This window comes from Pelmatolapia mariae, linkage group LG3_W (assembly GCF_036321145.2).
Source record: "Pelmatolapia mariae isolate MD_Pm_ZW linkage group LG3_W, Pm_UMD_F_2, whole genome shotgun sequence".
NCBI classification, from domain to species: domain Eukaryota; kingdom Metazoa; phylum Chordata; class Actinopteri; order Cichliformes; family Cichlidae; genus Pelmatolapia; species Pelmatolapia mariae.
The window spans coordinates 22,619,504-22,635,484 of record NC_086229.1 but is presented as its reverse complement, the minus strand read 5'-3'; the positions used below and the strand labels follow the sequence as shown (position 1 = coordinate 22,635,484).

Below are 15,981 nucleotides of genomic sequence, written 5' to 3'. Positions count from 1 at the left end.
AACTAATTGTCTGTCCTGAATCAGTCTTATTAGGTAATGTTCAAATAATGTTATCATTCCAGTGTTTTCAGTGTGGGAGAAAGTACTCAGGGCCTTCAAGTTACACACTATGAAAGGCAGCAACAAGTTTAATATTCAGAAACCTAAAGTATGTATCAGCAGCAGAATGGAGCTAAAAATAAATGTTTGTTTCACTTCTATGAAGATTTGAGTATTTTGGATTAGTAGCACTGCTGTGTTTGTTGCATCATATTGCTGTAATTGTTTATATGCTTTATATATTCTGAGGTAAGTTGATCTATAGTGTTACATCATATTCTATAAGGATGTTATGTGTTTGTATACTTTCTGCCCAGTTTGACCCATTTAGCAGAAGTCAGTCTGTTTAAGGCTCTGATATCTATTCTGTATGACTTAAAGCAGTTATGACATGGTCTGATTTTCTCACCCAATAAAGGAATATCTAATATATCAGTCTACTCTTCATTCTATCAGAAACAGTTTTCACAGCTCCTACATTTGCTTTTTACACATATATGTAAGCATTGAGCCAAATGTAACAATCCCAACATATTAAAAGAACAATGTTTGTCTCTTATATATAATACATCTGTATATACACTGTCAGAGATACTTGTCTTTGAGTGAAGATTTAAGGTGACAGGAAATATAAATAACTGCTACTTGCATCTTATATATATATATATATATATATATATATATATATATATATATACATATATATATATATATATATATATATATATATATATATATATATATATATATATATATATATATATACATATATATATATATATATATATACATATATATATATATATATATATATATATATATATATAGTCTCATGAACAATATTTTCTAATTGTTATTTACTAACTAATCTTGAAAAGACTTCAGTACAGAAATGAAGCCCAACTATCATGTTTTACAGTCCTGTGGTCTCAGCCTCAGATACTCAACTAATCAAAGTGATGTCATGACAAAAATGAATGACCAACAAAACATTTTTTTTCTTCATTTGTTTTAAACAAAGCTTTATGAACTGTTTCTCGCGGTTAGTATCATAGTTGCTAGGCAACCTGAACAGCGCGACGAAGGCTAGACCGTCCCATTTCACAAGCCTCTCATTTCCGCACTTCCCGTACTTGTAGTACGCATCGTATGTAGTACGCGTATTGTGCGTACTTCAAGCGTGGATACCCTGAATTGGGACACAGCCGGAGTCTTCCTCCTCTCCCCCTGCCTGGCAGCTCCATCTTCATCATCCTTTATCCAACATGTTCACCCTCCCTCCTCTGCAGATGTGCAAACTATTTTTAATGATAGGTTAACCTTCACCATGTTATTCATGCTGTGATTGCAGCCATTCCCCAACTCTGTTTATCTTTAAACCGAATCATCAGAATATGGAAACATAATTATCACATCAAAATGATGTGACTGGAAGGATACAGCAGTCTGTGCTCCACCTGCTCCTTTCTCCTCCACACCTCCAGGTGGAGAACATGGAAAAATCAATCAGTTCATCAAATAAAATCAGTCATTGATCTACTCAGTTTGATTGACAGGACAGATAATAAGAGGTGCAGAGTTTTTACCACTATTACAGGGACTGAAGAATGGGAGCAGTTTGTGAGTGAAGGAGCAGCCAGTAAAGGAGTAGATCAGAGCTGCAGCACCTACATCATAAAAGGAGACTACACCCCCCTCATAATCCACAAACACCCCCACCTTCTCAGGACTAGACTGAAGACAGAGGGGGAATGAAGGACCTGCACAAGCACTGTACTCATTTCCATTTCTCAGCACTACAGCCCAGAAACCATCCTGAGGTCTCAGTGTGATTTCTCCCTTCCTGTTGATCGACTCTCTGGCCACTCCTAAATCCCACTCAGTGTTTCCTTTAACCTGAACCTCAAAATAAAATGTACCTGAAGAGAAACTCTGCTCTCCTAAAACGAAGGGAGAGTAAGAAAATCTCTCTGGGTTGTCTGGAAGATTCTTCCTCATATCACTATCATAAACTTGTTTTCCATCATCAGACAGGATGAGATCAGGATGAGCTGTATCAGGATCCAGAGTCACATCCACTGCATACTGCTGGACCCTCTTCAGCTCAGCCTCAAACAGCTTCTTCTTCATGTCTTTCCTGATTGTCTCCTCCAGCTGAACCACAGCTCTCACCACAGTCCCCTCATATGATGGCGGATTGACTCTGACCTCTGTCCACTCCTTGGTGAGTGGAGCATCTTTCAGGGAGGAGAAGCTTTGGAGGAGGTGGAGGTGGTCTTCAGAGCATGAGAGCTGCTCCACCTCAGAGCTACTCTTCATCAGCTCAGAGATTTCCTGTTCCAGATCTTTGATGAGACCTTCAGCCTGTTTCTCTGTTGCTTCCCGTTTGTCTTCGATTTCCGTTATGAACACCTTCAGGTGTCTCTTAACAGACTTCTTGATAGCAGTGAAGATCTGAACACCTTCTGCTTTCTGTCTGTCTGCAGCATCGTTAGTCATCTTCACTGACTCTTTGATCTCCTGAATCTTCCGTCGTCTCTTCTGGATCATCTGCTGAATCTCAGCCTCTGTCTTCTCCAGCTCTGCCTTCTTTCCTTCATATTCTTCTCTCAGAGGAACAAACTTGTGGTTCTTGTGGTCTAAAACAGAGCAGAGCACACAGACACATGTCTGGTCGGTCTTACAGAACAGCTCCAGAAGTTTATCGTGCTTTGTGCACATCCTGTCTTCCAGGTTCTCCACAGCATCAATCAGCTGATGTCTTTTCAGACCTTTCACTGTCAGATGAGGCTCCAGGTGAGTCTGACAGTAGGAGGTCTGACACACCAGGCAGGACTTCAGGGCCTTCAGTCTGGTTCCAGTGCAGACGTCACAGGGAACTTCTCCTGGTTTGGCAGCTTGTTGCTCTGAGCTGCTGCTGCTGGCTTTCTGCTGAGCTTCACGTCTGAACTGAGCAACCATCTCAGAGATGAAGGTGTTGACCCTCAGCTGAGGTCTAGTTTTGAAAGTTTCTTTACACATGGGACACTGACAGCTCTGATTCATGTCCCAGTGCTGACTGATGCAGGTTTTGCAGAAGTTGTGTCCACATGATGTAGTGACTGGATCAGTGAACACATCCAGACAGATGGAGCACAGAAACTGATCTTCAGATTGCAGATTGCTGGCAGCAGACATGTCTGCACTCTGAGGGAGAAAAAAAAGAAACATATTTTATTCAAAATTCACTTTCAATTATTTTAAAGTGAAATAAACACATCTGGACTTTGTGAACCCAATGTGAGGCCTAGCCCGACTCTATCATGTGATTTCCTGAGGTCAAATGGCCCAGGATATGAGTAGGTATTAAAGCATTTGGGAAGGATCTCAAAACTGGATTATAGATGCAGACAGTCCATGTCATAAGCCCCTGCTTGAGTCCAAAGATGGTTGTTCACAGTGCACATAAATGGCTTCTTTCACTCCTCTTTCAAACATCTGTCTTCTCTGTCCAAAATGTGAACATTGGTGTCCTCAAAGACTGACCTTTGACCTTTAGATGCAGATGGACAGACGAGTCTTGTCCCGTCCAGGTGGCTCTTCTATGTTGTGCCATGCGTTTATGAAGTGGCTGTTTTGTCTTTCCAAAGTAGAGGTCTGAGCATTCCTCACTACACTGTACAGCATACACCACATTGTTAAGTCTGTGTTTTGGAGTTTTGTCTTTCGGGCGAACCGGTTTCTGTCTATCTGCATTACACTGCATTACACATACACTACAATGTTAAGTTTGTGTATGGGTGTAGTCTCTGGGCGGCTGCAGATTAGGAGTGACGCAGTGAGCTCCCTAAGCAGCGCAGGGGCAGGGTGAACAGGTGTGCTGAGAAGTGAAGGTTATTGTGACTCTTTATATGTTCACAGTGACAGTCGTAGGCGGAAGAGCGGACGTGACAGCAGAGTGGAGGTGACGGTGTCCCAGTGAAACCTTAAAACCACAGTATTAATAAAAGTATTGCTGTCATCTACTGTGTCCCGTGGATGCTTGACAGGACAAACGTTACACTGGTGCTGAAACCCTGGCGTGATGTCTGATCCCCAGCCCGCTCCACCTGCTCCCCCAGCGGCTCCGCTGCCCGGCCAACCGCTGCAGATCTTGGGCCAGATGATGTTGTACATGGCGGCGATGGCCTCTCGTCAGGCTGCCGCGCAGGGCCACCAGCTGGCATTGCTGGTGGCCCTGCGCGTGGCCCTGTCAGCACTCGGAGCAGCAGACCGCGGCTCTGGGGCAGCTGCAGGCGACTGCGGCCATGGCGGTGGCCTGTCACTGGCCAGAGGAGGAATGGGCCGCCCGGCTGCTGCCGCTTCTGTCAGCCGAGGCCCAGACGGCAGCATTGGGGTTGCCCCTTGGCGCACGGGGGGTGTTTGAGGATGTGTGCCGGGCGGTGCTGGATCCTTTGGGCCTCTCCCCAGAGGTTTACCGCCATCAATTCCAGGCCAGCAGGATGAAGGGAGGGGAGCAGCCGTTTGCATGGGCTCGGCAGCTGGAGGATGTGGCAGCAAGGTGGCTGTGACCGGGCCTCTCGGCTGGGGAGACTCGGCTGCTAAATCTGTTCGTCCTCGAGCAGTTCGTGGGGGGCCTGCCCGAGGCAAAGGCTCGTTGCGTCCGCTGCCAGCACCTGAACCCGGGACCCAGCCGCAAGGAGCCATAGCGGCCCTGTGGGAACGGAGCAGGCAGCCAGGTGGAGCCTCAGGAACCCGTCCCGGCCGCTGCTTCCCACCAGAACCCTGGCAGCCGCCGAGGTTGCCCCGGAGCCATGGGGAGCCGCACAGACGCCGGGGCCAGACTGCTGGCAGTGTGGGAGGCCGGGGCACCTGCGCCGAGAATGTCGGCTTATGGAGGTGGGGCAGATGTTCCGTGTTGCTGGCACTCCAGCGCCCGCCCCCGGTCCAGGAGCGACGTACCGCGTGCCAGTAAGGTGTCAAGGGGGTATTCGCCATGCTTTGATGGACAAGGGCTGCACGCAGACCCTGGTCCACCAAAGTTTTCAGCTCATTCGAACCCCATGGCAGGGCATTTGGGTTGTGAAACAACTCTGGAGCACATAATGGCCCGATTCTATTGGCTGGGCATTTGGGCCGACGTGTGCCGCTGGTGTGCTGTATTGCTGTCCCTACACCTGTGTCCCGTGGATGCTTGACAGGACAAACTTTACAGTGTACGTGATGAAACAGTTTTTGACTGAGTGTGTGGCTGGGTCAACACCAGTTACTCTTCGGCTACATTCACACTGCAGGCGAAAGTGCATCAAAACCGACTTTTTTGACCCTATGCGACCCATATCCCATCATTTTCAAATCTGACCTGGGTCACTTTCGCATGTGGTACTGAATCTGATACATATCCAATGTTTTAGAAAGCGACTGCTGTTTGAATATCGCTATATCGGTCATATTGTATTAAATCCATCTTTTACGTCACTGACACAAGACAGATGCCAATTATCAGCGCTGGAGAAGACATTGTGAATGCTTCCTGGCCATCTAGTGTGGATGTTAGTGAAACTGTTGGGAAGACAATGTTGTGAACATTTTATTTGTACTGTTTATTCTGCAGATTCTGAAAGAAATCTGCAACTATCCTTTGAAGCACCGCTCCTCTAAAACAGCAATAAGGATAATTATTAGGCCATATGTAAATAACGAAATCACTTTATAACTTAATGCAAAATTGGCAAATGTAAAGTCCGAAACAAGTCTTTATATTAAGGCCATCAGTCAAACAATACTGTTTGGTCTGGGTCTAAACAGAGTGCGTTGTGTGTGACGTCTTCTTATGCACATGCGAGCCGCTTTGAGGGCCGTGAACGGTTCACACTAGAGTTCATTTGCTGTCACATTTTGTTTGTAGTGTGAACAAACAGACAAAAAAATCCGATTTGAGCAAAAAATCAGAATTGAGCATCAAGACCTGCAGTGAGAATGTAGCCTTAGAGCAGACAAAGCTTCTTCAGCCAGAGAATGAGCTGTCCCAAATGGTGCCTAAATTGGCTGCCATGCAACAGATGGCGGTGTCTCGCCGCTGGTGGGAAGAACTGCAGGACCAATCCGAGTGCCAGGTGCTGATTGTGAGTCTCGCAGTTTCCTGGCTGACACTGCGGCCACCCCCACCCTCACTGCATGAGAACTGAGGTGTTGACTGTTCAGACACCCATGCTGGCCCTCAAGGTGAGGCCAGGATGCAGCCTGCCTCCGCAACTGTCCTCACTCCTCGGGTGGGAGCAGCTGGTGACCGGGCGCTGAAATACTGAAAAGCATACTGACCGCACACTGTGTGGTCTGCGCAACCTCGTCACCACTGCAGGGCGGCCACATGAACTAACAATTCCTTGCGGGTGATTCCCTCTTCTGCTTGTGGGCGTGTAGGTTCAGCCAGATGGCTCCCAGGCCTTAGTTGGGCGATGGGGGTATGTGGCAGGGCTGAGTCTGCGGTGCCACTGCATGGGAGGCAGATTCACTGGCACGGCATCTGCAATCATGCCTCGCCAGCTTTAAAATCTGTACTGGGTCCAACAACAGTTGTTGTTTATGTGGATGTTCGGCTGGCGACTGGAAAGCCACAGCCACATTTGAACAGCAACTGATGAATAAAAACATCTTGCTTTTATTCATCAATTTTTAAAGATTCATCAATCTTTAAAAACATTAAAATTACCCTGAGACTTCACAGCTTTGAGATTTGTTAAACCTTTCAAAGTTTCCAGGTAGGTTTGAATTGAGGTGATTTGGGTTTTGTATTACACCACTTACATTTATGAATATAACATTTTCCAAATGGAATCAAAAAGCTTAAAATGAAAGACTTTGGTCTTTGGTCAAGTCTTTTTTATCATTAAAAAATAACAGCCTTCTATTGTAACTTTTAATAAAGTTGAAGTGTTAAAAACTGAACACAAATACAGTCTTTAAAAAGATGTGAAATTGTATCGCTGACTGTTTTACAGAAGGTGTAAGATTCACCCAGATCATTTCTATGTTTTTAATAAATTGATTGGATACGTATAAATGACCCATTAATATTATAAAGTGACTGTTCCATTAAAACTGACAGCAGGGAGTTATAGGATAATGAATCATATACCTCATAAATGTTTTATTGAATGTTTTATCCAGTATATTAAACGACATTTGTGAGAACATCTTTATTCATTGGTGTCCGTATTTTTGGTCCATTTCTGCCATCATCAACTGTACTGATATTCACAGATACTGGAAAATTAAAAAAATATGGATGCTGGGATACATAATTAGAATTATTCTATGTTTGTAATTAATATATTTGTTGGTCCAAACCAAAGATTTATGTGGGGAATAGATGTTTGTATAGAAGAAGCCAACATGATAAAGCCTGTATGTGAAAATTAGATAAATGAATTTTTTGACATCAGAATCAGGAATTCTTCCTCCAGTCTGTTAGAAATAAGGTTAGCCAGCTATATCATCTGCTAGCTGACAGCATTTCATTTCCTGACCTCAGATGGTGAGCCTTCAAATTTTCATTTTGTATATGCAGCACTAACAGAGGGGCAGCAGGACCTCCTTGTTTAATACCTGAGAAATGGGAACTATCCCAGTGGATCCCACCAAAGTTTAAATCAATTATTACAATCCAGGGCTCTAGACTAACTTTTTGCCCTGTCGCACTGTCAATTTTTGAGAAAATGAAAGGATTTTAAGTGCACCTTATAGTCCAATAAATACTTTACCGAAAAAGTTCTTGTACTTAAGGTGCTTCACTAAGTTGAAATTTAAACTTAAAATAACTCAAGATATATAAAATAAAAAGAAAGTCTAAATTAAAAGCCCCTCAAAGGTATCAAGCTAATTATCTTAATATCTGATCTTACCTTGGACAACGGCATATGAAACGTTCTGCCCTTGACTACCTCTCATTGGTTTAGACCACAATATGAGCATAATGTTGTCTGTTACTTGACCAGTTGCGGAGACTTTTTCTTTTACTCGAAAAGCTGGTCGCAACGGTGTGACCTAGGATTTTTTTAGTTGCTCTATTGAGAAATTAGGACACATTGGTGACCAAAATTAGAGCCCTGCAATCATTGTAAAATGTTTGAATGTCTTTTGAAATACTGACCAAAATCTACTGGTTTACAGTGTCAAAGGTTTTATATATACATATCAAAAAAGAAAATACATAGCTGTTTTCATGTCTGTAATCCTAATAATCAATTAGATCCCGAATCAGCCTAATAGGAAAGGGGAGTAATGAATAAACCATAATCAAAACAGGAAGTGTGGAGTCAGTCAGAAATCCAGAGCACACAAATTGAGTCCACAGTCCTGAGCGGTGCCACAGTGAGACTGTTCGAAACACCAGCTTGATGTATGTACAATGGATCTGTGGTTACATGAACCAATGTGTCTGTGATGAGTCAACATCAAGTGAAAAGAGTGAAGTGAAGATTGTGTAGAAACAGGAAGTGTGATCTGCTGCACTCACCACTGTTGCTGAGAGAAACCTGATAGACTCCGGTGAATCTTCTTTTAGAGACAAACAGGACTCAACTGCAGCCCTGCTGCTGTACACTTTAACTTCTGGAAAAGGACCTTGACCTTCTCGTCTTTGCTCCACCTCTACCTGCCTCTCCCTTTACAGGAATTAGCCGGTCTATACTCAGTGAGTTTGTGCAGTGGGTGGGAGGAGTGAGGAATGGTGTGTGGGTAAAGTTCACACAGTAATGGCGGCCTCAGGTGATCAGGAGAAACTTACCTGGATTTCCTTTTTCTACAGCAGACTGAGAGCTTCAGATGGACACTGAGGGAGGTCTCAGACACAGGTGGTAAAAGTGGTACAGTCTGTACTTAAGTAGAAGTACACATACTACCGTTACAAATTCTCCAGGAAAAGTTTGAGTACTAATTAAACTTCTTTACTCAACTAAAAGTAAAGATGTACTGGCTCTGAAATGTAAGAAAGTAAAAAGAGCTCATTGACTTGCAATTATAAAACATATTTTTTTCATACAAAGTGTTACGAAATCAGTTTTACCCCAGTTCTTTCATTCGCGAGGGATCCAGAAAGCGGCACCGGAACTCAGTAGCCATTTTTACAAAATCTTTATTCATCTTTATTTAAGCATGCACTTCTAGAAGGGAAGACGAGGCCGGTGTCCCTCTGCAAAATCTTCACCCCTTTGTTAGTCACACCCAGCTTTATAGAAGCAGCCCTATCATAAATCCCCCACAGTGTGCTCCAAACTCTGTCTCTGTGTGTATGCACGAGCACGTGAGTGCCTGTGTGTGCGCATACCATGTGCCTATGTGAGTGCACGTGAATGACTGTGCATGTGGGTGTGGGTGCGTAAATTAAAGCACTGTAGGTGTGTGTCTCAATGTAGTGCCTTCCCGGATGTCATAAAAACCCATCTCCATTCCAGACCACCGTTATCAAGTCACAAATGTTGAAACCCCCACCTAAGTATACCCTGAGGAATTTCCACTTAACATCAACTCCTCTTTGTCTTAGTTTCACAGCTCAAATGGGGGAGGGCCTCCTAAAATCTACTTCTAAGTTCATGACACAATCAGGCCTTTATTACATTGAGGGCAGTGTCAGTGTCTTTACAATAATTCTACATTCTAACTAACACATTCCTAAACTTCTAAAATAAGCTAAACATTCCTACATATGTAAACTCTAAAATAAGCTAAACATTTCTACAAAAGCTAAATGAACCATGTGCTATATCAATGTTCAATTCAATTCAATTCAATCTTATTTATACAGCACCAAATCACAACAACAGTGTCCTCAAGGTGCTTTATATTGTAAGGTAGACCCTTCAATAATACATACAGAGAAAAACCCAACAATCATATTACCCCCTATGAGCAAGCCATTTGGTGACAGTGGGATGAAAAAACTCCCTTTTGACAGGAAGAAACTTCCAGCAAAACCAGGCTCAGGGAGGGGCGGCCATCTGCTGCAACCGGTTTTGGTGAGAGAAGGAAGACAGGATAAAGACATGCTGTGAAAGAGAGACAGAGATTAATAACAGGTACAATTTAATGCAGAGGAGTCGATTAACACATAGTGAGTGCTCTTGCTGCAGCATTTTGGATTAACTGAAGGCTTTTCAGGGAGTTTTTAGGACATCCTGATAATAATGAATTACAGTAGTCCAGCCTGGAAGTAATGAAAGCATGAACTAGTTTTTCAGCATCACTCTGAGACAGGATATTTCTAACTTTAGAGATGTCGCGCAAATGGAAGGAAGCAGTCTTACATATTTGTTTAACATGTGCATTGAAGGATGTATCCTTCTCAAAAATCAATCAAAGGTTCCTCACAGTGTTACTGGAGGCCAAGGTAATGCCATCCAGAGTAAGAATCTGGGTAGATACCATATTTCTAAGATTTTCAGGACCAAGTACAATAATCTGTATTTAGAAGCAGAAAATTAGAGGACATCAAGGTCTTTATATCTTTAAGATATTTTTGCAGTTTAACTAATTAGTGTTTGTTACATGGCTTCATGGATAGATGGAGTTGGGTGTCATCAGCATAGCAGTGAAAATGTATGCTATGTCTTGTGAAGGAGGAATTAACACAGGTGTTATTGTAGGAGGGAAACCCTCCCCCCAAAACGGGCGGAGCAGTGGTGCAGCCAAGGGACTGGACTAAAAAACTGTACACTCATTCACATTCAAATATAATTTATTATATTTAAACAGTTAAACATATAAAAGGAATTAAAACAAAACACAATAAAAATCAATAAGACATAAACATTAAAAGTCAGTTGCGTCTGCCACGGCATAAAAGTCACTAAAAGTTAAAATCCAGCCAATCGGAGTGGGCAAGGAAAAACCCGGAGGCGTCCTCGCCGTCCTGTCAGTGTTTCTGCTCCGGGGTGCTGTACTTTACAGAAACTCGGTTATCGTAGTACAGGGCTCTAGACTAACTTTTTGATATGGGCGCACTGGTACGCCTAACTTTAAAAATTTAGGCATACTGGCACAAAAGTTAGGCGCACTCAGATTTTTCAACCGCATCGCTTAATACCGCAGTTTCTCTCTGTGGTCTGCCAGGCCCTCTTATTGACCTCTGGGACCTCCCAGGTGTGTCAGGTTCATAATCAGGGAGGGGTGGAGTCTTTCCAGGACAAGTCACCAATAAATACGATTAAAACATGCAATAAACCCAAAAAATAAAACACGGTACAATATTAAAAAATAGTAAAACACACCAACTCATACACAATAAAAAAAGTCCTAGGTAACTTGTCCATTCCCACCCCGTGACATGATGATACTTCCCAATGACTGTAGACAACATGGATGACAAAAATGAAGCCAAAACGTCTCTATCGCCCCCTGGTGTCTGGCTGCAGTATAGGTCATAAACCCCGCCTACTCCATGTTAGCGGATGGGACTGTGGTCAGACTAAAATAAATTTATTCTCCTCAGATAATTTTTTTGGACAGATTCTTTCTTTTGTTATCAATAGTTCTCATCATGCTGATTGATGTCCAAGGGGTCTCCTCTCCCATAAGTTTGATTCTAATTCCTACCGCGGTGATGTTAAATTGGGGTGAAACATCATCATAACAGCTTTGACTGACAGCTGCAGTCACAGAGAAACTTGCGTATCTCTGTTCGGGAATAGCAGATAGAGTGTGGGCTCTGAGATGAGGGCCAGCGCTTAAGCTACGAAAACACGACCGAGTGTTTTAACCTGACAGCCTGAGGTGTTCTTCAGTAAACTGGACTACCCAACAGAAGGACCCGAGGTCCCGCTGCACTTTTTCGGAAAGTTAAACGTGTTTGTAAGCTAATCCGTAACTACCGTCCTTAGCTAGGTCCTGAGACCTAGCTAGCTAAGATGAGGAAACTTGTCGGGGAAACTTGTCTTGTCAAGTTTGTTTAGCTAATCCGTATAGGTGAATGAATTTACTAAAGAAATCAAGAGAAACGCCCCCTGTTTTTCTCCACCTCCTCCTCTCATGCTCCACCCCTCTGTCTCTTTCTCACTTCTTCTCTCTCCCCAGGACACACCTGCTGCTCATTGGCCTCATTTACCACCTGGGCCCAGTCAGCAATCACCTCTCTGAGGTTATATAAGCTGGGGATGGACTGAATGTGAGAGGGTGGCTTTCTCTGGTGTCTCTGCGTTGTGTGTTATGTGTGTGATTGTCCTGCCTACGGTGTGGAGTGGTAGGAACAGTGGGAGAGGTTTCTGGTGGTTTTCCTCTGTGCTGGTAAGTGTGTGTTTCCAGCCTTTGTGTTGGTCACATGTTACTTTTTGTGTGTTCAGTGTGGCAACTTCAAATCCTCATGCAGGGGCATCCCTGTTTAAAATGCGAACTAAAGAAATGTGAAAGAAATGTATTTAGTTTTGTGTTAGGAGAGCTGGTAATAAAGAGCTCAAGTTTGTGCTTTGGCTCAAGCTTATTTTTCAGGGACCAAGGCTTCAGAGTGGCTTTTAATTTGTTTAGGGGCCCTAGAGGAACCCTTTTGAGGGAGAAGGTGTTACGTCCCTCTGCAGCATCATCTTAATGTGTTCAGCTGGTGCTAATTGGCCACACCTAGTCAGGTGTGGATAAAACCATACCGGAGGCAAGCTTCCGGAGAGCTCACTTGTCTTTGCCTTGGTGGCACCAGCCATTTTAGCCAACCTGGTATTCCATTTTAAGACCCCCCCCCCTCATCGCCTAGCTTTTATGTGGGGATGTAACACTCCTCATTAATCAGGAACTATGGATTAAACTGTAGAACTGAAAAAATGTAAGAGAAGAGCTTCAGATCCGGAGTGTGAGGACAGAAGGATCAGCTTTATTTCAAATTTGAGAGATAAACTTACATTTATCTTACAAACTTAAAAACTTACAGAGATTACAGGAGCTGCCCGCAGATTCAGACCTCAGCACCACCCAGTGACAGCAGACAGATCATCCAACATGTTCCCATGTTAACTGCAAAATGAACTGATGAAAACAGCGCAAAGGTTAGAGTACAACACGTGCTGTCAATGAAAGCTGCCGCTGTTTTATTGATAAAAAACAAAGTCAAAAGGATTAATCACCCCTCTAACTGTGTCACTATATATCAGCATTAACAGGACCTCAGTTTGGTGTTTCACAAAGCTGCTGATCTCAGACCTGCAGAGCTTCCGTTTTAAACACTTGATGTACTCAGCTGCATGAAGAGCATACGAGATTTTCTGACACAATTAAATAAAACCTGATGAAGGTCAAAGGTCATCACTTGTATGTTGAACTACAAACATGTCATCTGGAATTCTTTCAGTTTTTTGCAGATAATGTGTTATTTACCATAAAGTGATTCAGAGTTATTCATACCAGAGTAACCAGAGAGGATCATATATTTTTAAATATATAACTTTCTACAGGACTGAATATAATATATTTATGTAAAGGTCTGGAGCCTCTGGGGAGTATCCGAGTATTTATAACATTACACAAACCAAAGGTCTCATCACAGTGTTCATGAAATGCTGGGTTTTTCAATCTCCTGGGGCGGGCCTACAGACGAGTGCTGAAGATTTCCCTTGAGGGAGCTGCTGGTAAAGATCATGAGTCCTGCTTGATCAATGCGATGAGCTTCAGTCTTCCTGGTGTTTCTTAAATGATGCCTCTCTCAGTGGGTCAACAGAACATCTGGTACAGGACAGCTGTGATGAAAGAAAAGGAAGAAGTTTCTCTGAACCTCTGGACCCAGGAAACCCAGCTTGGTCCTGGTGGTCTCCCTCACTAGTTTCTCTCCAGGGTGAATGTAGCTGTGGATATAATATGGACTCTATTATTAAATGAAAAGAACAAATCGCACTACACTACTGAAACGTTCTGCTGCTGTTTTTAAAGTCTCCATGTTATCAGGCTGTAGAGGGCTCTGAAGATTTAAACTGTTTTAGATCAATGACACTCAGTCTTAAATGTTAAAATCTCAAAGGACAGCATTATATTTTTGATATTAACAGTAACTCTGAGGCTCTGTAGAGTGTGCAGCTGATCTCATCGCTGTGGATAAGATCGGCTGCAAAAAATGGATAACAAAACCTAAGGAGTGCTAAATCCTTCAATAACCGACTATTAGAGCTGCGGTCCCCAACCTTTTTTGCACCACGGACCGGTTTATGCCCGACAATATTTTCACGGACCGGCCTTTAAGGTGTCGTAGATAAATACAACACAATAAAACTAGTACCAGTACCGAAAAAGAAAGCTTTATTCATAACACACGTGAAAAGACCCAGGAAAACAGAGTTAACAATAAAAACGATAACAAAATAATGCTGAAAACTGATAAAAACCCTGAAAACCATACATTTCACACCTGAGCCTCAACTCTCGTGGCCCGGTACCAAATGACTCACGGACCGGTACCGGTCCGAGGCCCGGGGATTGGGGACCACTGTATTAGAGTAACAGGTGTGTAGCATTGCGAACTAGCTAGCAACAAGTCCCCAAAACATTGCGTATGCTAGCGGCTAATCTAGCAAACGAATTAATAACAGAGTGATTTTAGATGTTTTAGAACTATAAGATGATAAGTTGTGTGTCTTTCTCATAACAGTGACATGATTGTATTTACCTTAATTTAACGAGTCGTCAGTCGCTGTAAACTAGCTAAAAACTGGAGCAGCTGGGGTACGTAAAAAATGTAGGGGGCGTGGTTGCGTCGTCCATGTTTTCTACAGTCATTGGTTCAACCATTGGCTGTGTCCCAATTCAGGGTATGCACGCTTGAAGTATGCACACTACGCGTACTACGGACGGTGCGTACTATAAGTACGAGAAGTGCGGAAGTGAGAGGCTTGTGAAATGGGACGGTCTAGCCTCCGTCGTGCTGCTCAGGTTGCCTAGCAACCATGATACTAACCGCTAGAAACTTTACATACAGCAGAAATGAAGGAGAAAAAATGTTTTGTTGGTCATTCATTTTTGTCATGACATCACCTTGATTAGTTGAGTATCTGAGGCTGAGACCACAGGACTGTGAAACATGATAGTTGGGCTTCATTTCTGTACTGAACAGTCATTTTAAGATTAGTTAGTAAATAACAATTAGCTAACGTTGTTCATGAGACTAAAATCATCTCACTGTGGTAATGTAAATATTATATAGCCAATATTACATGTATTTGTAACAAAGCGAAGGTGATTTTTGCACAGTGTTATTAAAGGAGGGAAACACATCTCAGAATGGACAGAGCAGTGGAGCAGCCAAGGGAATGCAAACGAATTAAAAACTGTATGACTAAAATATAATTTATTATATTTAAACAGTTAAAAGTGTAAAATGAATTAAAACAACCCTGGCCAGGGAACAACACAATAGAAATCAATAAAACACAATATAAAAGCCACTAAAAATTTACAATCCAGGCAAGCGGTGCAGAAGGGGGAAACCCGGCGGCGTCCTCGCCTTCCTGTCCGTGTTCTCCGCTCCAGCGCGCTATAAAAAAAAGAGGGAAAAAAGGGCAGCGACAGTAACTACTCTTTTAGTGGCTACCGTTAAATAAAGTGGGATAAGTCAGAAGAGTTACCTTAGGTGGGCAGAGCTCTCAACTTTATGTATGTATGTATGTATGTATGTATGTATGTATGTATGTATGTATATTTATTATTATTTATTTATATACACAGACACACACAAACATCACTCATATCACATAACTTTGCCGACATGTGGCCAACAGTAATGTTTTAATGGTCTTCGTTATTAAACGTTCGCACATAAATAAGTGACATAATATTCAGTTCTCACTTTTGACAGTTCACTCTTTCGGCCGCTCCCTTCTGCCGTATTTTGCGGCAAAATTATCCACACCCACCGCCGCGCTATGGATTGTGGGATATATAGGGCCACGAAGCGTGCACCGGACCACGCTTGATATTTGGGGAAATCGACGGCGCATTTGG

At 42.9% G+C, this 15,981-nt stretch overlaps 2 protein-coding genes across 2 annotated transcripts in view; one reads left to right on the top strand and one right to left on the bottom strand.

Annotated features, from left to right (window-relative positions):
- Nucleotides 1-1,575: 1,575 nt before the first annotated feature.
- Nucleotides 1,576-4,194, bottom strand: LOC134621291 (E3 ubiquitin-protein ligase TRIM39-like). Its single transcript, XM_063467719.1, has 4 exons — nucleotides 4,045-4,194; nucleotides 2,982-3,225; nucleotides 2,545-2,945; nucleotides 1,576-2,475 (listed from the first exon to the last, which is right to left on the bottom strand). Exons 1-4 carry the CDS (start codon nucleotides 4,192-4,194, stop codon nucleotides 1,576-1,578), a joined length of 1,695 nt encoding a protein of 564 aa, XP_063323789.1.
- A 1,856-nt stretch (nucleotides 4,195-6,050) lies between these two features.
- LOC134621280 (uncharacterized) overlaps nucleotides 6,051-15,981 on the top strand; it is a 50,073-nt gene continuing 40,142 nt past the window's right edge. The window contains exon 1 of the mRNA XM_063467709.1: nucleotides 6,051-6,143. Coding sequence (XP_063323779.1) covers nucleotides 6,051-6,143 — 93 coding nt within the window. The remainder of the gene's footprint in view (nucleotides 6,144-15,981) is intronic.